Source organism: Parasteatoda tepidariorum, chromosome 11, assembly GCF_982258835.1.
Source record: "Parasteatoda tepidariorum strain Cologne lab strain chromosome 11, Ptep-v5.0, whole genome shotgun sequence".
Taxonomy (NCBI): Eukaryota; Metazoa; Arthropoda; class Arachnida; order Araneae; family Theridiidae; genus Parasteatoda; species Parasteatoda tepidariorum.
In genome coordinates this window covers 43,291,437-43,319,393 of record NC_141765.1, presented here as the reverse complement: position 1 = coordinate 43,319,393, position 27,957 = coordinate 43,291,437, and the positions used below count along the sequence as shown (strand labels likewise).

Below are 27,957 nucleotides of genomic sequence, written 5' to 3'. Positions count from 1 at the left end.
TAAGGTATAGATATAATTTTAATGCTTAGTTCTAACATAAGTAAAAGTGTATAAATAAAACTATAGAAAAAATTATTATGAAAGTTTTCTCATTTTGATTTATCAGGATCACGAAGGACCGGACTTCTGAATGGTAAACCTAGGCACTGAAATACAGCATCTTCGTTTGGAGTATCCAACCGTTTTTCCATTTGTATACCATCCTAAAAATTTTAATAATTCATCATTTAAGTATTTAAAAAACTGTAAGGAAGAATAAAATAGAATGTGGATGGATATGCTAAACACAAATGTTTTGCTTTAAATTTTTTTTGAAGTCTGCTTTAACTGAATCTTTTTTTTTTTTTTTTACTAAAAAATTCAATAAATTTTATTTATTTTTTATACTTCAAACTTCAGTTAACGTTGAACCTTAATAGAGTGTTTAGCTTTTTCATAAAATTACAGGAAATACTTAGTTCTAATATAAAAGTTAGAAGCTTGATATTTTTCTTGCATAGGCTCAACTAGTTATTTTTTTATTATTTCACTATATAAAAATGTTATACATATTTATAGCATTTCTAAACAATCAAAAATTTTTTATTAAAAACTTTCAACTTTTAAGCATGGTTGGCGTGTTTTAAATCATGAATCAAAAATTGTGGTTTAAATCTTTTGATTTTATTCTGACCATTGATTTATAAAAAAAAATATTTTTTTATACAGACTAATTTATAAATGCATACATAGGGTTGTGATTTTTTTAAAAAGTTAGTTTCCTACGATATCGAAGATTTTATTCAGAAAACTATTAAAAGGAGAATAAATTTAAAGTATTATTATTTTGTGTTGAAAATAGACTAATAAATGAATAAAGAAAAAAGTGTTTAAATTATAACTTTCCATTAGCTGCATGAAAAATAGTTTGTTGTTTAATAAACAAATTTCAATTATATAGTTTTAGTTTTGTGTTTATTTAAATATGAGCACTTTTACAACTTATTAAATATGCAGCTAGTGCATAAAAATAATAAAGAAAGACTTCTTCTGATAAGAATAATTCTGAATAATACATTTTTAAAGTTCTTTTTTTTAAATTTAAATTAATTTATACTTCATTTGATATCTAATGGAGATACTTGGTCTTCATTTTCATAAATCTATATAAAAATGCTATGTAGATTGGTCTTCATTTTTATGCCTGAAAAAATTAAAATTAAAAAAAAAACTATGACTTCAGCTATTTAGAGTGATTAGTTTGTAATGATTATATGTATCTATTTTAATTATTTTAGTCATAAATATTCAGTACATTATTATGTACCCAAACAAAAGGAAATAATGTTACAAAGTAAGTTACAGTGGGAAGACCACATTTGGAGTTATTCAATATAAAATAACAAATACACGATAAATAATGTCAATTTCAATCAACAACAAATAAATCCATGTGGCTCGCAAGGTTGATCAAGTTACACAGCTTTTGTTACAGATTTCCACATTGTTTTCAAAATCTCGATATTTTAATATGCTATTACAACATATCGCAAATTCTGAATCGCGCACTTCAACTGGTAATAATTTCTTGATCCACTAGTTTAGCGATTATTCCTCAGTGAATCCGCGTGGCTTTGAAGATTGTTTTTTTCAGTAGTTATTAAAACGAATTTTTCCATGGTATTTAAAATCTCTTTTAATGCCATATTCGGCAAACTTTGAATCAAACGTTTCAAACTCAACTATTTACGATTGAACCGCAATCTCTTGTGGATTTATCATCACATTCTTGTCAGTTATCGCTAAAGATTTTAATTGTTTTCTTAATGCTCCAAAATCATACATGAGAAATTTCGAATCGCGCATTTGTAGAATTACTTTTCGGTGAACTTGATTTGTGGTTCATGCATTCAATTTTATTGCCCATGTCATTTTGTTGATTACATTTCCAACGTTTTGGGATTTTCACTCGGCTTTCAATATATCATCACAATCTGTGAATTCCAAATCATGCTCTTGAGTAATCACTTAATGACTCACTTTAGTCATGACAATTTTGCCTTCTGCAATTTTTTCAAAATGTGAAATTCTTGTGCAGTCTGAAATTGTAATAAGTGCATGGTTCCTGGCGGTAGTAATCCTTTTATGTGAGATGTGTGAAAAAATGCCAAATTTTTCGCTCTGTAGCAAAATGTCGGCTTTCATTTACATAACATTCAACTTTTTGTTTCATATTATAGCAAAAATCAGATTAAAATTGAAACAAAAACAGGATATTGGGTAAAACTCATAAAGCGGAAATTAGCAAAAAAGTGGAGGATTCTTATCCCTGTATACTTTTTTTTTTTTTTTTAAATAAGACACAAGTGTGAGAAAATGTTCTTTTTTGAAAAGGGTTTTGCGTATTTTGATTGTTAAAAAGTGTTCGGAAAATAGACCCTTTCAGTAAACAAACGTCCGGATATGAGACTCTGCACTGTATATGAAATATTAAAAGTACTATAAAAGGAAAGATCACTATGTTCAAGGGCATCGCCAGTAAAGAGGACTAATTGTTCTGAAAAATTTATTTTTCTATCTTTATAACGTAACAGAAGCCTATCAAACTGATAAACATAAATATTCAAAAAAAAAAAAAATTAGATTTTAAATTTAAAAAAGGAAACAAAATTTAAAAAAATTCAAATTTTAAATTTTTAGAAATAATCTAATAAATAGCGGAAAAAAATTTAGTAAAGTGTGAATGAACAGAAGTTTAGCTCAAAAATAATTTAAAAACAAATTTTTTAAAAATCTTTTCATCTACTACTACTATTCAAGTACAAAACTTGACATACTCCATACTTAACATTGCTTAAGATGTCTTAGAAGTTACATAGTAAATTCTCCATAAGAACGTAATAAATTTTTTTTTACAAAAATAAATGATGAATCCACTAATCTAGATATATAATTATAAAAAAATTAGAACAAATGCAATAAGTAGTTGGTAAATAACAGAGAAGATTTCAATATGGTGAGTAATTTTTGTTTTAAGCCTAAATTTTTAGATATATAATAATTTGTATTTATATTATAGAATTACAAAAAAGAATTTTCAGTGAACTGTACTTAGAAAAAAATTTTAATTGAAGATGATAGAGAATTGGAAGGATTGAGCATTGTTAAAATATTTTACTTCATCACAATTATTTGCAATGCTATTTATTCACATCTTAAAATTCAAATTAGAGCATTCTCCTGTTAAGTTTACTTATATTAACTAATGTTTTCATACATAGGAATTAAGAGTGATTAGTTTAAATGTATACAATCTACCTTTGCTTGAAAAAATTAGCAATCTAATTTCCAGAAAGTTTAGTTTAATTAAGATTCTTCCCATGTTTTTCAGAGCACCATGTCACGATTTCTCAATTCACAGAAGTAAGAGTCTTAAATAATATTCATATAATATATTTGAAGATATAGAACCTGTTAGATATATTTCATTTTATGGTAGGATAATCACTATGTTATTAAAAAATAAGTGAAATTTGAATTCAATAAGCAGACAAACTTTTTACATTTAAGAGCAAAAATTTTTACCTTAAAAAAGAAATTTTTTTCAATATTTAGAGGTTGAACTTTTAGCCTAAAAAGTCTGTGTTATTTTTATAATTTAAAGATGACATTAAAAAAAGAAAAAGAGATGACAAAAAGATTAAAAAATCAGGATGATTTCACGTTAAATATAAACAATTGGTAAAAAATGCTAATTCAAGCCAAGAGACTAAAAAATCAATCTTGATCCAAGAAAAAATAAATTGCATTTGTTGCTTGCAACAGTTAAAAAGTTCCCTTGAATAAAAATTGCTAACTTAATAAACTATAGAAACTAATGGACAAACTTAAAGTAAAGCAAATATAAAAAGAAATGAAATGTTTAATTTTATTTTAAAATAAATATATTTAGCAAAATTTTTAACTTCCAATATTCAATAAATGTTATTTTTTCAATGTTTTAAGAGCTATACTTACTGGGTTTATAACTTTTACTCTTAAGGAATGTTCATCCAAAATCATGTTTCGTTTTTTGGCTATCTGTCTGATAGCTTTATTAAAGTAGGTAGGTCCAGTCAATTTCAATAAAGCACAAGCCTGCTCATCTTTGGTACAAACTGTTATGTCTAGTCGTCTATGCTGAAATAATAAAATATAAATTTTGAAGCTTAAAAAAATAAATAATTATTGTAATTAAGGTTTTGATAAAAAATTGCAAATGAAATCAACAAAAAATAATAGCATTCAAAAAACTATTTCATAAATTACCTTAGCTCCATCAGTTTTAAGCTTAAATATTCCAACATATTTTGTTTGAGCACCATTTTCCTCGTGTCTTATGAGGTCATCAATGAGGTAACCTAATATTTAAAAGAAGGGAAAAAAAGCAACAGATTCATTAAAAAAGGAATTTCAACAAGAATTTGATAATTTTAATTAAATTATAAAATACTTTGATATTTATACAGTAGAATGCATTAAAGAGAGGATAATAAAAGGATTTATTTGTTAAAATTACATTTCTTCAGGATTAAAATGAAGAATTCTCACGATAGAAATTACTAATAAACTTCTTACAGTAAAATTTAAAATTTATTTATCAGTATGTTTCTAACATCATTACACGAGTATGGAAAGTCTTTTAGAGCTATAAAATGTGGAAGTGCTTTTCTTCTGAAAGTGACAAAACAGACACAAAAACATGATACATTGAGAAACATTGCAATATGTAAGGATTATAAACGTATCCAAAAACACTGTTGCAGCTAAAGATAGAAACAGAAAATTTTCATTCAAAAATAGTAATATGTTTCATTTGATCAATTGCATGCGTTAAAGTTTAGGTAACGATTTTTTTTAGTATACAGTCTCATATAGGTTTAATTCAGAAAACTTCTATAAGGCATCCTTGTAAAAAAAAATTCTTTGAACCTTGAAAGATCTTATAATGTCAATGAAATACACTTTTTTGAGAGAAAATAATAAATATAAAAATTAGTGTGACATATAAGCATTATCTCTTTGTGGATAAGCAGTGCAATTTTGTGATTATCATAAATAGCGGCAAAGCAACGTTTAAAAAGACATAAATTACACAAAAATGGTATGACTGGATGTTAAATAGTGGAAGTGGCATATTTTAGTAGATATAAACTATATAAAAGTGACCAATAGATAATGTCCTAAAATTAGATGTAAATGAATAATGCACCATTAATACAATACTTTTAATGTATAGAAACTAAAACTGAAGTTAATATTATTTGAAATCATTCAATGATGTTCTCATCTTATGATATTGGTGAGGTTTGTGGGTGCTGTTGATTCTGAAAGAAATGTTTATTGTAGTTAAGCTACTGGCAGGATCACTCAATCTGTGCATCTAAATTAGGAACTGATACTACCCAGATGACATGGTATAAAAATGGATTTGGGCATTAGTACATGTATGTACTTAATAAGGGTAATTTGGTTGATGTCTTTGAGAATTATAAATTGGATACTTTGTCCAGAGTAATCTTAAAGGCTTAAACCTAAAGTGCGCGTTATTTATATTTTAAGGCTAAAAAAATAACTAAGTATTCATTCTACTTAACTATTTAATATATTATGAGTTCAAGTCCTGTCATATTAGTGTAAAAAACTGACACATAGTTGATAGGCTTAGAATGTATGGCAGATGTATTGTACCAAATACAAAATGAACATAAATGTTGCTGGAAACTAAGGAAGTCTTAAGTGAAAAAAAAATATTATTAATATACCTAATGGCTGTGGATTTTGCATTTACATGCATTACACTTATGTAAAATTATAAATGCAAGCTAGAAAAAGTAAATACAGGAAGTACTATGCATTAGGGAAATTACCAACAGGTGACATTTAAGAGATGTAACTAGATGATGTCAACTAAGTTATTAATAATAAATATCTTCAAATATAAATATGTCTACTATTTTAAGCAAATTGTATACAACAGTCTTATTTTTTACAAAAATAAAAATGAAAAAAATCTTTACAAAAATAAATGTAAATTCCAATGAAAAAGTTTTTAAGTTCTCAAATATTTTAATAAAAAAAATTTCAAAAATTTATCAAAATTTTATTAAAAAAATTGTTTTTCCCTTGTGAAGCTAAATGAGACTTCTTTATATTTGCAAAATAGCAAGTATCTTTAAAAATTTAATAAGCTTGTTTAAGAAAAAAATATTTTTGAAAACTTATAGGTAGAATATTGCTCATTATATAAATGAGGTATTCATATAAGACATTAAAAGACAACAAAGAGAACCCCAAAATATGATATTTAAGCTGAAAGAGGCAGTTGGAAATTAATAGGAAGGTTGATTGACTGTTAATGTACTCTCAGTTACACAAATTGGTTTTAATTGTACAAGTACAAAGTAAATTTTTTTTCTTTTTAAAAAAAGGTTGTTGTTACCATCTTGATGAAGCTTAGCAACAATTTCTGGCAAAATTTTATGATCATTTTCATGCCCTTCAGGCAGAGTTAAAAGTAAGTCAATATGTCCTGTTGATAACTTATTTCTACGAAGGGATGAACATGCATCACACTGCACGTATGGAAATGGACTAAATATTCTTTTTAAAATCTAGAAAGAAAAAGATTATAATCAGCTAATTCAATATTAAAAATTTTCAGCACACAATACAGAAGAATCATTCTGATTTAATAGGATTTATTTAGAATAAGCTGAGATTGTAAATCACACTTAAAATTTTTCTAAATGATACAGATGCTTTTTCAATAAAATAATTTAGAAATAGTGTTACTGGGTGTTTAACGCGATAGTAATTAATTTTTTAGATCAAGTTCGTTGATAGAATATAGGGAGGTAAAATCTTAAATACTAATAACAATTCCCAGCAAAAAAGTTTTTCTAAATCATAATCACCATTCCTACTGATTCTTACCTAACATGACCATCTGAATTGTTTAATTTCATCTAAGGGTCTACAGAGGGAAACAGTTCTAAAACATGAATAGTTATATCAAGGAGGGATTTTCTGGGAGTATTTTTCTCCTCATATTGCATAAAAAAAAGATTAAAAATAATTTTATAAAATGTTTTGAACAAAATTCTTCATAATTTTTAAACAATTTATTTTAAACATATTCCTCCAGCCCTTTATTTATCTTCCTTATAAAATCAAAAATAATTTTTTCGCTACAATTTTGGTACAGGTGAAGAAGTCAGGAAGCCCTCATACAAAACTTTCTTGCAAGAGCTTCATGATTTATCACTCTTCACCTACCTTCTGCACAAAATTCTCGTAAATATTTTGATTATTTGGAGGAGGTTTAGTCAAAAAAAAAAAAAAAAAAAAAAAAAGGTTAGAAGCTGGAATAAGTAGAAAATACAACATAAAAATTGCAGAAAAAAAGAACCCAGAAAAAATATTAATTTAAATGATATATTTTCATTTTTACAAATTAAGGGAGCAAATATCATTCTCATATTAATATTTAGCGACAATTTTGGTAAAGGTGAAGAGATCAGGAAGCCCTTGCACAGGAAGCTTCACATTCAAGACTTTCTTGCAAGCTTCAAGGTCTATTATACCTCATTTACTTTCTGTCAAAATTGCTAAATATTCAGATTGTCCTGGGGTTGTTTGGTCCAGAAAACGGGGGGTAAAAACTGTAATAAGTAGAAAATAAGTTAAAAAAAATTGCCCCCCTCCAAAAGAAAAAAACTCCAGAGATTTTGAATTTTAATGATATTTTTTTACAAATAGCGGAAGCAAATATCCCTTAAATCTTCCACCTTGCCAAAACTATTATATATATAGATAATAGAATTTATTACTTTGCTAGATTCTTAGAGCCGATGGTAAATTTTTTAAGAAACAGGCATGAAGGTGGACAAAAATAAAAAAAAAGCTGAAGTAATATAACGTTATCACTGGGAGGAGGTAGTGTTCTATATAATACTGTGATATCAATGAGATATGTAAAAACACAACTTCTAGCTCTGCCGGGAGATTTCGATCTCCCGGAGATTCCGATCTCTTCTAGGATCGATGGTTCATATTAAAATCGCCTGAATAAGAAACATTGGCAGAAGAATCACATGTATCTAAATGTCTAGTTAAAGAGATTAAGCATAAGTTTAAAAATTTTGTTATATTACAAGCTTTTGATTCGAGAAAGTCTGCAAACCAACAGTTTTGAGATGAGTGGAATTCTGCAATATTCGGGGAAAAATTCCGTTCTGCTCTTAGTTCTTAGACCCGACCTGGATTGAAAGAAAATCAGCATAAGGAGTAAAAAAGAGTATACTAAAAAATCAGAATCGTATGACCTAAAATCAAATTTTCAGAGCAAGGTTAAAAAATAGAAAAAATATAATTTATTTGGAACAGATGGCAGCTATGCGCGATGCTACAAAAGAAAAGGACACAAGCAAACGAAAAACAAACATGTGCACAGATAATACGCTGGGATGATCAAGGATAAGAAGGAGCTGAGCCTAGAGAACTATAATGAACACATGCGCAAATTCAATATGCGTCGCACCAAGGAGGAAAACCACGGATCAAATATCGGGGCTCTAAATTAAACTGCCTTGAACTTAGAGAAGTCAACCTTTCCGCTCTGTAGCGGAAGTTGCGGTTGTCAAGGCAATGGCGCACCTGCCGAAGCTCCACCCATTTTCTCATGAGGATCATTCTTTCTCGAGAGGCTACTGCAGAGGAAAAAAACTTGTAAGTCCGGTTAGAGTTTGGGTGACTTGGGTTTTGGCAGTCATAGGGGAGGAGGCTCCTTTAATAATTCCAAAATGTACATTTTTGGAACATGGTCGGAAATGTTAAGAATTGGAAGAAAAAAGCTTGTGCAATTCACCACATTGGGCTTCTGAACTTACCTTCTCTCGACATTTAAAACAAAATTGTAAATAAATATTTTTTGTACAAGGGAAAAATTTCAGGAGGAAAAAGAGGAGCAAAAAGCCAGGACAAATAGAAAATAAGCTTGAAAAAATCAGGGAAATTATAATTTTTAATGTTTTTTTTTTTAAAAAATTTTAAGCACCTATAGTTAATAAATACCCCAAAAATCCGTTCATATTTCAAAACTTCTAATCTATCTAGTTCTAGACTCTCATTAGAAATTCAACAGTTAAAACAAAATAATTTAATTCCCTTTCCAAATCAAATTGTCATAAAATTATCAAAAAGTTATAAAATATAGGGACAAGATGTCTGGGGGAAAACAGAGATAATGCAGTATTAGAACTTTTTTCATGCAGCGCTGTGTAATTATCTGTTAAAAGAAAATTAAAACTTATTATATGCAACCTATTATGGTTTTTATCTTATAAGTTTCCTAAACCATTACTTTTTTAAAAAAAAAAATTTATTCAGCTTTTAAGCAATTTAACTTTTTTTTAAATGAAAATATTATAACACACATTGATAGTGAGCAAATGAAATTAAAGAAGAAAAAAAAAAGTCATACAAAATATAAACCTGGATCAGAGCCGTTTTTATGCTTATAGGGGCCCTGGGCCTGTCATTATCTGGGGGCCCTTTATGAGTAAATTTAGAGAAAAAAAATTTATTTTGAATAATTTTTAAAAATTATTTTATTTTAAGAGTAAAAAACATATAAATTAATTATAAAAGTTTATATACATTATTTTTATCGAAAATTTAAGGTAACAATACTTTTCGCGCTTTTTGAGAGGCGATTCTTCTATCACATCATCAAAATCAATTTCCTGTAAGACATACATTTTGCTTTGCAGATCAAAATCTGTTAGACTTAGAAACATAAAATTATGAAGGTGTGTAGAAAATATGCAAGGAGTAAGAAAAAATATAAGAAAATACAGTTTGATTATTAGTTTTTTTTTATAATCGCCGTTGAAAGACTGACTCAATTTTGAGATAATGTTCAACTACGTAGCCTTGAAATTTTAAAACCAATCCAGAAGACAAGGAAACTCCTGGATCAGTACCCAGAGGTATTGAATTGTTAAGAGAACTTGGAGGAGTTTATGACCCCGACGGATTTAACATGCACCAGTCACCATTTTATACTTGGGTATTATTCACCCGGCTCAATTCGAACTCCCATTCTCACGAACACGAGTCCATAGCCCTACCATCCACCAAGCTATCATGGCCAAATTATTATTTTATTTTATAACAGTCATTGAGCAGCCCACCCGATTTCGAGTTTACTACTACTAATGTTTAACTCCGTAGCCTTGTAATTTTGAACCCAATCCAGCAGACAAAAGAACTCCAGGATCAAGTAGTGGAAGAAATTTTTGCCTTCGTGGAGGACGTTTTGATGGAACATGCCAGCATTTGAGTTACATGGAGAGGAAAACCACGAAATCCTCCCACGGTTAGTCTGATACCAAAGGAACTCTAATCCGTGATCCGCCTACTACCAAGGATATTTCACCTCAGCACTGTGGTCGGTAAAAGCCGGGTGTGGAATTCATATCAATCAGCCATCACTGGGATTCGAACTCGGTGCACCTCATTCGGAGGAGAATGCTCTATCCCTTGAGTCCAACTTTATTGAGTAATAACTCTGCGCCAGGTACCAATTTTCCAATTTTATTGATTGGTACCAATTTTATTGATTTGCTTAAGTTTAATCATCTTCAAAATGTAAATGGTAATTCAATTGTAATTTTTGTGGAAAAAAAAAGGAAACAAACCGTTTTTCCTCTTAACCTGCAATGAATGCAGAAGCAACCACGAGGGTTAGTGAGCAAAATGAACAGGTAGCGGAGACTTCCAGTTTTTTAAATAATTGTTAAATTATTAGTTAAAAACATGCGCATTTAAAAAAATAAGAAAAACATTTTTCAGCATTAGGAAATAATAATTAAAAACTGTCATTAGCTGGAATAGAACCCACGATTTCACAGTTTTGTGTTAGATTTCATAATCATCAGCCCCAAATATATACACCTGTCGTATGGATATTTTTTAAATTTTATTTTTAAATTTAATAAATTAAGTCATTTGGATACTTGACATTCTTGAAAAATGCTTTCCAAATTACCATTTTTAACGTTTATAACAAGTATCTTCAGTTTATTTAGAAGTAAACCATAATTCGGCTTATCTTATTCATTTTCAGCTTATGTATATGCACCAAAAATAAATTCAAAACTAGACTAGATATAAAACAAGGACTGCAAATTTAACTGTCGGATATAAAACCTTATTTAAGATTGAAAATGATAGAACGATGAAAAATCTACTTTCCTCGAATTAAATATTTTAAAAATAGTCTGTTTTTAGGTTATAATATTCGTAATTACCTTAATAAATATTAATCGTAACGTCGGGGTTCCGCCCATGGAAGACATTTAATATATCAATGGAACACACTAAAGCTTTATATCAATTAGCAATTAGTTTTAGAATTGCAATTATAGAATAATTATTATAAGATTATTATAGAATGAATATAGAATTAATAATTATTATAGAATGAAAGGTTTTAAAAGACAAATATTTGTTAATGTTTAATATTTGATCTAAGAAAAAACATAACCCATATTGAAATCTAACGAATAGCCCCTGATAAATTTCGTGACAAAAAAAAAAAAAATGAAGCCTGATTGATTTCCGGATTTTAGAAACACCTTCTAGTTTTACTATTCAATCATATTGGTTTCGATGTCTTTCATCCCACATGTCTCACTAGTGATTCAACATATTTTGATATCATTTTTGCTTCGTTCTTACTTAATATTAATTTGTTTGCGACAGTTATTTTTTTACTACTTTTTCGCGTATTAATTGTTAAAGTATTAATTGTTTTTTGAATTGACAATTTCAATCATCTTTTAGGTATTTAAAACTGCAGCATATCACATGAAAGTATTCAGTATACATCATTTTTACAATGAAGTAAAATAAAAAAGAATTCTGATCCTTAGGAACAGATATTAAATAGTCTCATGATCGAATGAAGGAGCATAATTACCTTTCAAACAAATAAAAAAAAATTTTACCTTTAAACTAAAAATTTGCTTATTTTTAAATAATTTATTAATACTCAAATTATTTAAAAGATGATACGACAACGAAGTTTTTTTTATTTTATTCAGTCATTTATTTATATTTTTTCCATTTTTTTATTTATTTTTATTTCATTAAATTAAATGCACACGTTTAAAATAAAAACAAAGCTGTCAAAATTTCATATATAGTTTCGATTTATAATTTTAAGAAATTGATTCGACTTAGATTAGGAAATTTAAAAGCCTTATTAATGAAAAAATTGTGAAGACTTATTAACTTTAAACACATAATAGCAACAAAAAGGAGTTAAAAATAGAAACAAATATGATCAATATACAATAAAATCATAAGCCAACTAAATAAATTAATTTCGTGTACGAAATATAATATTACAAATTAAACATATTTCATATTTAGGGGAAACATGGAAAATATGGTTATACAGGAGTTTTAAACAATTTTTTTCTCATGTTTAAACATTTTTTTAGCTGATGATCATTTGATTTCAATCCTCTATTACAGTGTTTCCCAAACTGTGGTACGCGTACCCCAAGGGGTACGGGAACAGTTTAGCGGGGGTACGCATTCTTATGCAAAATATCTTGCAATAAACGAAAATCTCAAAAAATTTCACTCAAAAACAAAGCCTGCCATGAAAATTTACGAATACATATTTTTCTATTAGCTATTTTTTGCAGAATTAACAGTTAATAATTATTGGTGTCAACAGCAGTTGTGATTTTTAACTTTTGTGCAATTTTTGATAGCAAAAAAAAAAAAAATTTTTATTAGTGGTACGCAGCGTTACGAAAAATTTAGAAAGGGTACACAAAAGTCGTAAGTTTGGGAATCACTGCTCTATTAAACCAAATCATATGTTGTTTCTGTCTATTAGCAGTAAGTAAAATTGAAATAAAATTACATTTGTTGCATCAATTTTATCCAGAACAGACCAAATCAAGAGTTTTGGCAAACAGGCCAGTCAAAGAGGGAATCGAATAGTGGCTCGCCATTTAAATAAACAAACAAAAAAATCTCTATGTATACATGAAAAACTGCGTAAACCTTTCACGTTTTCCCTAAAATTAAATTGATTTACCAAAATTGATTTAATAGAAACATTTGCTTACCTCCAACGTGAAAGATTTATGTCTTCTTAATATCCTACGAAAATTTGATAGAGAAATTTTTTGATAGAGAAATCCTATTTATTCCTATTTTCCTCTTACGATTGATTTGAAAAATAACAAAATTAAATCAACTACAATAATTAAATAAATTAAACAATTAGGCTAGTTGAAACATTTAGGATAATTAAAGGCAAAAAAAGCTTTTATAATAAATTAAAAAAATATCTAAATTTTGCAAGAGAGAAAAATTCGAATTGAACGAGTCCCAATTTAAAGACACTATGGAAATCTCAAGACAGATTCTTACTAGACCCTCCCCCTATTTACAGCCTTAGAAATGTTTTCTTTTTAAAAATTTATGACCAGAAATCAAACAAAAGGGTGGTTCTGTGGATATCTGATATTTCCGAAGTTAGGAAAAAAGAGCCCCTGGGCAATATCAAGAAGCTAAAAACATTTTCTCACAGTGTAAAGTGAGGAGGCTATTTGACAACTCTGTGGGTGGTAGCTACGAAAGTGGGAATATTTTCATGAGTGGAAAAAGCGTTTTATTGCTCTTTTGGTTTGAAAAGTGAAGAATAACAATTATTTTATACTTGTAAACACTTCGATTAGATTATGAAAAGCATCCCACTTTGTAAAAAAGAAAAAATAATCTGAATAAATCTCTGAATAAAACTTTAAAAAAAGAAGAAAAAAATGGGATCTGAGGGCCCTCTTGAGTTATAAATAATAAATGAGTTAGAATTAATGCAATGAGAAAAAAAAAAAAAAACAATTAATGCAATGAGATTTCAGACTTTTCGGGGGCCCCTTCGGAACTCGGGGCCCTGGGCCAGGGCCCACTGGGCCCATCCTTAAAAACGGCTCTGACCTGGATAGTCATTTTGATAATGATAATAAAGAAAGTTTTTATATTCGTGAGTTATACGACATAATAGAATATTTTGAAACAGTCAAAAAATTAGGTAAAAAAGGTAAGGCAGCAGGATTTCTGAGAAACACTACGTATGTTAAAATATATCTTTGAGAATGTATTAATGTTTTTTTTTTTTTTTTTTTTTAACTTCTTGAGAATGTATTCATGAGATCAATTATTAAAAAAGTGGAAAATTTGTGCAAAAAAAAAAAAAGTTTTTTTTGTCATTTCTTAACTCACATAACTATGTGTGAACAACTCTTCATATTAATTGATGGAAGGTAATTTGAATTAAGAGTAATATGTGACGTTGCGGTCTGAAATGCAAAGTCCGCACTACGAATCTCTGACGTTGGACTACGTCACTTGCAGCCGATAATTGACGTAAACCTCATACCTGAATGGAGATATGCGTGAAGGGCGAAATCAGCAAAACGCGAACAGTATGCTTTGGATGTAACTTGGCCGCCTCCTCACAGCTTGCTCTCTCTCCCCGTCGGTTCTAGCTAGCAGTCTGGCATGTTCTCGCCGGTTACCTTTTAGCAGTTTTTTTTCTATGCTGCTTCAATGTTAAAGTGGTTAAGTTTTATATATGTTAGAATGTTTTAGTTAAATTTACAAGTTTCCTAAATGTTGATAAAGATATTTATTTAAACTTAGTGTTATTTATGAAGAAACCTATAATCCGTTCTCGGTAACATTTTCATGTGGAAGGTTTTTCTAGAGTTATATTTCTTTTTAGAGTTTAAGTGGGGACTCTAACAAAGATACCAAACAACCCACAAATGTAACTAATATACATGAAATGAAGTCACATCAATATCTTTCAAACTTCAATTCGTGAATCTGACAAATATTAACACAAAAAATTCAGGAACAATATTGTATTATTAAAGTTTTTATCAATAATTTTATAAGAAAGATATAATAATTTATATAAGTATTTATAGAATAAAGTAAACAAAACAATTTCGAAGTCATAAAAAGAAATGTTTCGTAAAAAAACTTACTGTGGTCAATATTTTTTCTGCCTCTGGCCTCGGTATTTGACGTTTTAAATCAGTGAAATATCGTAGAGCAATCAAATGAGCACGAGATAAATTAGCTTTAAATTTAAGATCTCGAATGGTACGATGACCCTAAAAAATAATTAAATGTACTGTAAAGCACAAAAATTAATTTTACACAATTTTCTGAAAAAGAATATTATAATATTCAAGAATGGCTTTTAGTATTAAGATGCTGGTTTAGAAACTAGTATTTAACCATAAGCTGAAACTATTTTAAGCAATAATTTTTTTAGCATAGAGTGAACAAAGAAACTGAAAGAACCAATAACTTTCTTTAAAATTTTATATCGGTACTCTAATAATTACACTACAAATAAAGTAAGAATGTAGTTAAACTATCTAAGATTAATTTTTAGATAAATAATAACTAATTAGATTGATAATGATTTAAGACTAATAAGAATAATTATTAATTAATTCTTGAAGACACTCTAACATTTTCATGTAAAAGAAACACCATTTTTAAAAATTAACACAGTAATTTTTCATTGTGTTAGAGTTTTACAATGTTAAATATATAGCAAAACTAAATTTAGTTTATTATAATGTAAACTGTTCAAACACTTTTGTATTAAAACGTTGTGTTCACCAGTGTCCTTTTTAATTGTATTTTTGCAACATTTCTGCAAATTTTTTTTTTGTGAATTAAAAAAAAAAATTATAAAACGCATAACCTAATAATTTAATGCAGAAAAAATTAAAAGCCTATTTTATCCTTTTTAATACAGTTAGACATCTACTTAACAAAGTTGCAAAATCCCGATAAAAAGTTCGTCATATGGAAAATTCGTTAAATAGAAAAACACCATTTGAAATTCGTAAACACAAGGCATAGTTAAAATAGAAATTGATACACATTTATCTTGTAAATTATTATCTATTATCGAATGATTTTAACATTTTATATAACTGAAATGATTTTAAGATTGATGGTGACTTCTTCATCATTTCCCTCATCATCTTCCTTGTTTTCCTCACAATTTATTGCTGTATTGTTTTTATTTTTTGCACTATCCAAAATATCTGATTCAGTTAATGCTTCTATGGTTGCTGCCTCAGAATCAATAAATAGAAAATCATTAATCAGCACATCATCATTAATGCTGTGCTTCTTTCTTAGCTGTACCTAAATTTTCTTAAGTTCTTCGAAAGGAATATCATCCTTGTCCTCCGCGCTGACTAAGAATCCAGCTTTAGCAAAACTGTTACGAATAATTAAATCTGTAACATCTAAGATGTTACTATCTGTAACATCATAGTTCCATGCTTTTGAAATTTCTGTCATGCTTTCTCTTCAATTGATTTTTGGCATGAATTCCTGAAATAAATGCAAACAAAAAGGAAAAGGGATTTTACCGCTTTCTCTAAAAATAAGTGTCAGCGAAAATTTAATTCAAGGGCATTTCCCCTATAAAATGCTGTAAAGGGAAAGTGGATCTTAAAAAAAAAGTTCGCTAAATAGAAAATTCACTTCGCTATTTCAAATCGTTCGCTTTCGTTACTCATTTTACAAGGAAATTTCCATAGTGTTCTTGGCTCCTCAAAAAAAAATTTGCAAAATAGAGAAATTTGCAAAATAGAAGTTTGCTAAATAGAAGTCTGACTGTATTTACTTTATTTATCAAAACAGTTTGTTATTCATAATGTAATGTTTTCATAAGTTTTTACATTAAATATAAAACAGAAATTCCCCGAAGAAAATAAATATAATAATAAATTAAACAGTTTTTATAAACATTCAATAAATTATGATTGCTATTTTTTATATTTAAGCTAATTTTCTTCTTCCTAATCTCATGCATTCAACTTAAGTCGGTAACGTCATGGTCTGCGGGATCAGCCAGTTTCCTTTCATTTGCTGCTGGTTGTTCTCGCGTAGATCATGACGCCATCCGTTATCTATTTAAAGAGTTGTTAAGCTTCTGTTGAAGCAAATTATTTTGCATTTATTCATTCTTTATTTTCGTTACTCATTTGTCACTTTGTTTGAGAAAGTATGTCCACCAATTGAATATGTTTTTAAAATAAATCTATTGTCATAGAAACTTCATTCTTTTATTTGTTTTGTTAACAAACAGATACAATGATATTCTGCGACAATCTCGAATGTCAATAACCAAAACTGTTGTTCTCTGCATCTTCATATTTATTGATTTTAAACTTAAAAACAGAGCAATAAAATAGCTACAAAAAATACAAAAGCAAATAACTACATACAGTAAGATATATGTAGTTACTTAAACCTGATTTATTTCTTCTTAAAAGTATAGTATGATTATATAAAAAGCCTAAATTAAAATTTTAAATTGATAAAATAAAAATAATAAATAGATAAAAAAATTCTAAAATCACAGAAGTTTAAGAGATAATCTTTAGAAATGATGTTCTTTCTTCCATTTTTTGAAAGAACACCATAATTTTTAAAAACAGGATAAAAACATTTTATATTTTAATAAAATATGACTACGAGTGGGGATTCTGTAACAAATTCAGAACATCGGAATACTGTGAAATTGAAATTCCATTTTAAAAATTAGATTTTTCTGCAATCTAAATCCATGACTTTCCATGATTTTTTTTAAAAAAAAAAACAGTTTAAATCATGACATTTCATGACAAATTTTGTACAATACCATGACTTTCCAGGTGCATAGATACCCTGTATGTATGTCTGTTAAATGTATGATTAAATACTGGACATACTTTTAGCTGGATGCAATTAACATAACAAATGTAATTTTGAAGAATTATGCTAGATTTCTGACAGTTATCTTCTTACACTATGACAAAACGTGAAGCCAAATTTGTGCAAAAATCACATTTTCATAGCCGCTAACCTTAGGAATCAAAAATTAGGAACACTATATGCGACAAAATAATACGCAAAAATTAGGAGAGTGAGACCAAAATTTAACTATTAAATAATAACACTAATAGACATATATTTAAATACCGTATGTAAATTAGTAAAACAAAACTAGAAACACTATCTTTAGTGGGAAATTAATAATATTAATATTTTATAATTAGGAATACCGGTATAACAATTTAAAAACAACCATTACCTATTAATACATAATTACTCTTCTCAAAATTATAAAACGCAGGTAAATAATAATCTACATCACAAACAAATATTTCTGATGCAAGTGTTAAAATACTACAATAAATTTTTTAAAAAATAATAATAGTTGTTAAAGATTCATCTCAGTGAAATGATCAGCAACAGCTATTGGAAACGTATTTTCTAATAAAAAGCTACTAAAAATTACTTCAGCACAATAAACACTGAAAGCGCTGTTGCAGCAATCAGAATAAGGTATTGGTTTAAAAGTAAATTTACTGCAATTTTATAAAAATATCAGATTTTCAGATTTGATTTAAAAATTAGGAACAAATCCTAAAAATTCAGAACAGTTGGCAGCTATGCATTTTACAATAAAAAAAAACATTTATATATTTAAATAGAAAAATAAATTGTTTCAAAATAAATATAATAATAGCAATCTATTCTTAATCATCAGTAAAAGAATAGATTGTTAAAATAAATTATTAAAATATTAACCTATATTTTTATATTCAATTCAAAATTGTCACTTATTTGTGACAATGAATGGGTAAGGGAGTGATAGCAAGGGTTAGAGGGAAAATAAAACCATTAGATTAAGGAATATTTATAATGCTTAGTACTTTTTCTGCTTGTATTGCCATGTACAAAAATTTAGGAATGAAAATTATAAAACAAAAATATAATTAGATTTTAAAAGATTAAGACTAACTAAGCATTTAAAATTTTTATTGAAAATAAACCATAACCAAACTTAGAATGCTGACATATATGAACATAGAATCTTACCTCTTTATATAAATTTTCAGCAACTTTCGATCCTATTCCCCATACTTTAGAATATAAGCGTATAGTAGCTTCTCTCTGTTTGGAACACACTTCATTAATTTTACGTAGTTGACCAGTTTGTACAATTTCGAGTATATTTTCAGCAATCCTTTTGGCAATACCACTACCCAGAGCCTGAACATCCTGATAATAAAATTGAATGATAAAATATTAAAGAAACTAGATCTACATTTGTCCTAAAATTAAAAGAAATATCTCTTGAAAACTGGCTATATAGTGGGCAAAAGAAAAAATCAGGATATATTTTCGAACTGTATAAATACACTGTAAGAAAATTCCGTAAAATTTACAGTTTCAAACTAGCTGCTGGTTTGGTTGTGCAAAACCATACAACTTACTAAGAACTCCTGAAACTGAAGGTATAGGTAATCTTACTCAAAGTCAAGCAAAAATACTAAGGTTAAATAAAGAAAGTGTTAAAGTCACAGTTAAAAAAGACCTGGAAAATTTTTCATCATTTATAGCTGAAAATTTTGAGAACTATGTCCTCTCATCAGATGATGTCATCATTGTAAATCAATTTAAAAATTCTACAAATCTGAAATTATTGGCAACAAAATTAAAATTTAAAAGTATTTCCCTAACTGCTGCAGGCCACATGCACAAATATATAGCTTCTGCGAAAAAACTTGCTTATGAGTTTAAAGATATTCCTTCCAATGAGCTTGAATCTCAGTATAGGACTTTTCTTGCAAAATGAATTATCAAACTATATGCCTGAAGAAGAGTTTAGAAAACTTAGCATAGAAATTATTAAAAACTTTCTAAACAACAAAGAATTGCACAATAAGAATGTAGAGTTGGTTTTGCATTCCATGTACGTAGCTTCAATTGCTTTATCAATTAAATTTGTGTGTGAATCTTTGACATCTAGATATGAGCACACAAATAATAAAAGAAGACCTTTAAGTGATGAAACAACACATCACGAACTGATGATTTCTGTAAATGGGCCAGTGCCAACTAAATGTGACAGTATTAGCTCAAAGGCAACGGCAAAATGCTTTGGCAAACAAGGCAAAAGTACAGACGGACATTTTGTGAAACACAGGCACAACATTAAAGATTGGATAGTATCAAAATCTATTGACAAACTAATGACAAAAAGTTCCCCCTTATGTTTATGGATACATGAATATAACTTTAACTTTATTTTTATGTATTATTTATCTTTAATTTCATATTTATATAAATATTCCTCTAATATATGTATAGATATATTTTGCCAGGAATAAATAAAAATTTTAAATAGTTAAATGCCTTTGTCGTTTTCGTAATGTAATAAAATCATTCTGATATCAAAAAATATTTTGAGCATGTAGATACTTTTGGATTGTGTGCACTAATACTTTATTATTACTTTTTTTTTCATCTTACTATGCCCTCAAGCTAAACTACTTCTTTCTTATTTCCCTTGAATAATTCTAAGAAAGCAAAGCACTTTTTAGAGTTTTTTTCACTCACCTTTTTTTTCCACTTCCATCTTATGTTATCAACTGCCAATGAAAAAAATCTATTTTCACTACAATGAAAAACAGCAAAACAATGCACCCTCACATTATAGCAGTTTCTTTAGATACCCTTGAATAAATCTGAGAAAGCAAAGCCCTTTTTTTTACTTTTCATAATTCATTCAGTTGCCCTCTTTCTCCTTCCACCTTGTCTTTATTATCAAGTAAGGCAATGACGTTCCAATTTCAGTTCAATACAGTTGTAATCAAAAAAATGTTTGCTGACTAGAGTGGGTAGAGGAAGGCAGCACTTATTTGATATTAATTGCTTGTTCTAATTTGTTAGAAATTATGAGGGGGGGGGGTGTGTGGTTGGGGTGCTTGTTTGGTATAATACAGTATAGATTTTAGAAGCTACAGCCCTAAACAGACACTTACAGCTTTGGGAGTTCTTAGAATCAATTTTACAACTTACTATTTTAAAATTTGACTATGATTATATGAACACAAACAAATAACATAAAGCTTTATTTAAAGCAATATCTCCAATAGCTTAATAAAATAAATAACTCAAACAAATATTTTAACTAAATTCAAAAATACCTCTATTGTAGTAATGGGCCGATTACTTTTCCTAACTGCCATTATAGCTTTTTCATAAGCATGCATTCTCCATTTATTTTCAATTCTCTTGAAACTATCATGTAATAGCTAAAAAACATAAGGCAGTCTTTATTAATCATTAGGTTTACAAAAGGAGAATAACCTCAACAGTTATCAAAGATATAATTGGTTATACTTAATATACATATAACAATTTTAAATAACTTAATTTTAAATTAAATTAAAGTTCATTTGAACATATAAAAATTTCTCCTGGTAAATAATACACAAGATTTGTAAAGAGTTTCTAAAATTGGTAAGAATTTTTAAGAGGAAAAATTTTGCTTTGTAATAAATAAAAGAACTTGCATAAGGAAGAGAAACAAATTAAAAGTTTTTCAAAAATTAAAAACTAAAGCAAATGTACAAAACAGTATGAAACAAAAACATGAAAAACTGGTTCCAACATTAGTTTGATAGATAAATTTTACACAATGTCATTAGAAGTAAAAACAATATTCTACAAACTAATTAACAAACTTTACATTAGTAACTTCAGGATGTCTTAAACTTAAATAAGAAAAAAACTGAAAAGATTGTAATCAGTGAACAAAATATAATACTGTTAAAACAAATATGGAATTTATATTAGTTTGAAACAGAATGAAAATGAAGTTTTAACTCATTAGTAGATATTATAATTAATATATAATTAGATTTGCACAATAGACTTAAAATTTAAAAAAATAAATAAATTATAAACATTATTACCTGTAATTTTCGAATAATACGACTGTTAGGAGTTTCCAGAAACAACTTAGTTGGTTTTCTTTTCTTCTGAAATCAAAAAGTGTTTTAAGAGTTAGAATTTTAATATGAATAAAAACAGAAAATTGATACCGTATTTTAAAAGGGACTAAAAAAGAATTCTTTTTAAAGTACAGTACAGAACCCGTTATCCGGAAATCAGAAAACCAAAAAGCCGGAACGAAATTCGATAAATTTTCCCACCATTTTTTTTAAAAAGATGTTTTTTTCCTCATAAGATTTTAGGATTTTTCTTTCTTTTCTGAAAGATGTTTACCTCACCATCATTTTGGAAATAATCAGTGTATTACTTCATTGTTTTTTCTTCTTTTTAAGATTATTTCCAACTATTTTTGTTTTTTTTTAGTTGGGTTTAACAATAAAAAAAAACGGCTTTTTGTATCGATTCAGAAAACCGGAAAAATCAGTTATCCGGAATAGCGATGGTCCCGATCGTTCCGGATAATCGGTTCCCTACTGTATATCATAAAGTACAGACTAAAGTATATCATTACAGACTTTCACGTTTAGAAATGCATTTACTCGCTACATAACAATAGTAAATTATCAGAAATATGCAGATTGGATAAAGGAATAAATGTTAACCAAAAATTGATTTTTGTTCTCTTATGGCAGTATGTCCTTTAGAAACACATTTATTTGCTACACAGCCAACTGCAGCAGACTTCCTGAAATCTGCACAATTTGGGTGAAGAAGCTTCACAGATTTTAGAATCTGCAAAGAATGTCTTATACACAACATACGCAGAATGCATATACACAGGGTGCCCATTATATTGATAGATAATCAAAATGAGCTATTTTACACATAGCCTTTATTTCAGAATTTATTTTTGCGGTCATATTAATCTCCTACAATGATTTTTTATTCAATCTTAATAAACTTGAAAGATACAGCTTATTCATTGTAGGTGCAATTGAATGGCCAAATCTATGATAGACTTGTGAATGAATGCTTAAAAATTGTTAACAATGTGATGACAGATGGAAGGAAATATTTCTAGCAATAATTAGTTAAAATTACTGCGAACAAGAGATGAAAAATTGGAAAAAGTTGACTAAGATACACCCCGATAAAAAATTTATGCATTTCTTTTGCATATTTTTGAAGGAAAAAATTGTTTTAAAAAGCTGTATTTTGGGTCAAAGCATAATTAAATGACACTGAAATCAAGTATAATGAAATCAAGCTAAATAACCCTGAAATCAATTTGATAGAAAAAGAAAATAAAATTTACATACACTATGGGCTAGAGTGGAAGATACTGGTACATTCTCATGTGATGGTGTTGGAGATATAGGAATGGAAGGTTTTACTGTCATAGACGTATTAACTGAAGTTGATGTACATGGTTCAGGTGTTTGAAAAGAAGCACATGTATTTTCAGTCAAATTATTAACCACATTCAAAGTAGGGTCAAAACCTTTTAATTCATCATTGAAAGTCTCCAAAGCTGAAATTCCAATTAAAGTCTCATCTGTAATTAAATCAGATGATTTTTCAGCCGAATTAAGTTTGTTAAAGTTGGATGAATCTGATATTAAACTATCAATTTCAATTGCCTCATCGCATAAGATATCAAGATCATTATTTTTTGAACATGAGTTCAAGCTACTCTGAGAAACTAAATTCGTGGAATTGGATATAAATGGTTTCGGAATTTTGATATCAGTAAGCTCAGCCAGAGAAAACTTATTTTCTATAGTATCACTTAAATGTGAATTGAAAGTTAATGTTAAAGGATCATCATTTGTTGGAGTAGTACTTGAGAGGTTCAAAACATTTGGACTTTTCATAATATTTTCATGATCATAAACAAATGGTTGAAGTTTAAAATCAGTATCGGTAATATTATTTAAACTGTTGGATAATGTTGCCTCAAGATTAGTTTCAGCAGTTGCAAAATCCATTGGTTCAGGCAGCTCACTCAATACAGCAGTACACTCAAATGGCTTCACAGATGTTATGATATTATTCTGGTTGGATATTTGATCAGGCAACTCAATATCTGAATTTTCATGAACTGAAACAGGAGTTGGTTGTTTGACAGATATCAAATCAATAGGAGAAAATTTTTTAGGTAATATTGAATTACAGATAGAGTTATTAAATGATACAGAGTGACTAACAGAATCTGGACTCTGAGATTTAAGAATACCTTTTTGAAGAGGTACTTTAAATTCTGGCAGATTACTAGAAGATTCATTAGATTGGCAAGGTTTAGGGATCAAAGTTGTATCAGAGATGCCTTTTGATAAGTGAGTCACTTCACTCCTTTCATTGAAATTCTGAGGTCTAATACATGCTTCATTTAGTAATAATTTAGACTGTAAAAGGATAGAGTTATCAGTTGAACTATCTATTTTGCTAGATATGTTAGAGCTTGAAGATGATGCACTAATTGAATTTACAGATGAATTTGATGGCTTAATCAAAGAGCGTTTTGAGGAATCATCTAATGGCATAGGGATGTCAAGTATTTTCTCCGGACTGTTTTCCATAGATAAGTCAAATGTTACAATAGCTGGCTTTGATGTCTCTGTAGATGGTATTGGGGATGGTAGTTTCAGAGAAGTTGGTGAGTTTGAAGAAGCCTTCCTCACTGAAGCAACTTCAGATGGCTGAGCAGGATTGGATGAGTCACACAAACTTTTAATATCTAATGAATTTACTATTACAGAACATACTTTTACTTCTTTTTTTCTTGAAACTAAGTTTGGCTCATTGGAAACACTAGTTTCTTTTTTAGTGGACTCTTTCAATAAGGGATCACTTCCAGATTGTTGCATATCTACTAATTTTACTTTAGAGTCAGAAACAGAAACAACTTTTTTAATGACACTCTTGCAAACCTTTTTTCTGGAAAATTCAGGAAGATTATTTATTTTGGTAATATCATTTATCTTATTTAAAGCTTTTATTTTCTCTTCTGAATTAATATCTAATTTATTTAATAGAACTATTGGCTGGGTAGATGAATCTGAAGAATCTGGACAAATTGAGAAAAAGGGACTGTGCTTCCTAGATATATTGAATGAAACTTTGTTCTTAGAATCATTTGATTTTGATTCACTTTCAGTTTTCGTAATAGAGACAGATTTTGACAAGGTAGAATCATTTAATGCACCATGATGCAAGGTAGAACATGATTCATTTGCAACAGGGTTGGAACCATCAATTACAAGTACACTTGTATTACTTTTTGGATCAACTAATGGTTCTTTTACTGACTCAAGTGAAGATTTCGAAGAATCAGACATGTTTAATGGTGTACTAATCTCCATTGGTTCAGAAATTGATGTTGTTAAAACCTTTTTTTGTAAATTAGACTTCATATCAGTGGTGTCTATAAAAGCTTTTAAAAATGTGTTATCATGAGTTACATTCTTGTTGATTTCATCGTTTTTAGATGAGTTAACTGTATCACTTGTGCTTTGATCATCAGATTCTGGCAAAATCAAACAATCACTTTTTGCCAAACGAATTGACTCAGTATCTGCTGCTCTGTTAACCAACTCTGAAACTAATGACAATGTCAAACTTAATGTTTCTGTTGAGTTATTTGGCAATAGATTATCGCGATTATTAATTTTATCACGACTAACAGAACTACCAACTTTTAAATCTTTAGAAGCGAGAATCTTATCTTTTTCATTAATATTTGATAATTTCTTTACAATAACTTCAACATTAAGAGATTTTGAAGAATCATTAGTTATTACTTTAGAAAGAGTGGAAGGATCATTAGTAATTACTTTGGAATGAGTAGATGATTCATTAGTTATTACTTTAGAAAGAGTTGTAGGATCATTAGTTATTACTTTCGAGAGAGTTGAAGAATCACTAGTTATTCCTTCAGAAAGAGTTGAACAATTATTAATTCTCTCTTCTGAAAGAATTGAAGAATTATTTGTAACGACTTCAATTGCTTCTAACACACTGTTAGATTCACAAGAGTCATTAGGTGAAGGGAGTTTGTCAAAACCTATGTCTTTTAATACATTACCATCAGGAAGTGGAGAAGAATTTTCCTTTTGCAGCAAGTTAGAAGATTCAATATTTTCAGTAGTTGAAGAAATTTTAGAATCTTGAGTTTCATAAAGTTCACAAGCATTTGTGTTAAGAAATTTACTTTCTGTTCTCCCAGGTTTAGGTTTTTTACATGACAAATCCAACTCAACAACATGAACTTCTTTTGTGTCGGCTATACTACAAGAATTACCTTTTTCCGATTCAATAGCAGAATTTAAACCACATTTTGAAGGAGATATAGATTTATCAGTTAATATTACTCTTTCCATTAAATTATCATCTGTATTTTTTATATTACTGGAAGATGATGTGACTATAGGAGACACTGCCAAATTCGATCGATCTGATAAATCTTTGTTTGAATCAAATTTGGACGATGGCGACAATTTAAATGCCTCATTTTCCTGCGATGAATGTTTTAATTCAAGAGAATCTGGACTGTGAATATTGTTTGAAATCTTTATTGCAGAACTAAAACTAGTATCAATACTTGGGTCACTAATATTTAAATTAGTTTCAACATTTTCCTTAGTTGAACTTACAACAACATTCATAGAAGAAGTAGCTACGTTAGTGCATAATTTACTGCTGTCATTTTCTTTAGTTGTTTTCAAAATTTCACTATTCAGACAATTGTTATCAACCACATTATGTTCCATGTTGACATTTTGCAGTTTGATCAAAACAGACTCTGTAGTACCACTTTTAGTTTCATCTGGACAAGGAGGAGTTTTTTCTTTTTCTTCCTTTGATGTCATATTTGATAATTCAAGCACTTTAAGTTGATTTTCTTCATTTATAGAGTTTGATGCAGATGAATCTAGCTTGGAAGAAATAGGATCAGTTTGGTTTACTGTACTGTATCTTGAGTACTCATAGCCCTGATCAGAAGATTTATGTCGATAAAGTCTTAACTTTAAAGTTCCAGTATTTTCAGGTGTATCTGAATTTGAAATAGAAAGAGATATTTTACTTTCTTGATCCATGCTAGTAAAAGAGGGTGGAATAATCATATTCAAAGCTTCAGATGGCACAGAGTACAACCACTCATCATCACATGATGTTTCACCTTCATAAACTCCATCATCAAAGCTTGATTCTTCTTCTTCGACTGATTCTATATTTGACATGTCAGCCTCAATGACTTCAACTATCCGAGGCTGTTTGGAATGTTTAAGTTTACTCTGACTTTTTGTTTTAATATAATGAGTGTCGGGACTATTTTTAGAAGTTGCAGAATTAGCACAAGTAATAACGTAAGTAGGTTTATGGTTATTTGGCACTTGGTAATCAGATGTTTTTAAACAATATTCAGCCCGAACACAATCACTCAACCAATTTATATAAACCACACTGATGTGCGGTGGAAATGTTGTCCAACTTAAAGCCCTACATATTTTCCCACAAGATACCGATTCATCAACCAGCACATGAGTTGTATGATTTGTAACAACTTCAGTAAAATTACCCCCATGTTTTTTTATTAGATTGTGTAACACCTTGCGACGACCATCTCCTACGTTAGATGGAAAAATATAGAACATCAAATATTTAAAAATATTTTTACTGCAATCTTCTTCAGATTCATCATCCGAATCGTCGTCAGTACGGCCGCGTTTGCCAAACTCATTTTTCGTATATTTATAACTCATGTTGAGAAGAACAATTTAAAAACAAGATACACATTCAATCATGCTTTCGATTTTAGAAATAAATGCTATCCAGAAGATAATGGATGAAATGTAGAATATCTATTACATATGGCTTCACATCACGACAGCATTCTTTCAATATTGTATGGCTGACAGCTGACGACCGTCTATAATAAAGTAAACAAACAATTGACGTGAATCTACAGAAAGGGATAGACACATTAAATTCTTTCCAGCTTTCTTTATTGCTAAGATATGCGCCAAAATATACGTCATACGTCAAAACCACTGAACTAAACCAATCAGGATGAAA

General features: G+C 28.7%; 1 protein-coding gene across 2 annotated transcripts; it reads right to left on the bottom strand.

The window, feature by feature from the left end:
• On the bottom strand, positions 1-27,948 carry LOC107448576 (uncharacterized). Of its 2 annotated transcripts, none has more exons than XM_016063833.4 (9): positions 23,202-27,948; positions 21,903-21,968; positions 21,132-21,239; positions 19,018-19,200; positions 15,102-15,230; positions 6,461-6,632; positions 4,288-4,379; positions 3,997-4,158; positions 1-203 (listed from the first exon to the last, which is right to left on the bottom strand). In XM_016063833.4, exons 1-9 carry the CDS (start codon positions 27,642-27,644, stop codon positions 90-92), a joined length of 5,469 nt encoding a protein of 1,822 aa, XP_015919319.1. In that variant the 5' UTR covers positions 27,645-27,948; the 3' UTR covers positions 1-89. The 2 variants fall into 2 exon arrangements, with proteins under 2 accessions (XP_015919319.1, XP_015919320.1); XM_016063834.4 differs by having other exon boundaries at positions 21,903-21,965.
• Between the last annotated feature and the right edge of the window lie 9 nt (positions 27,949-27,957).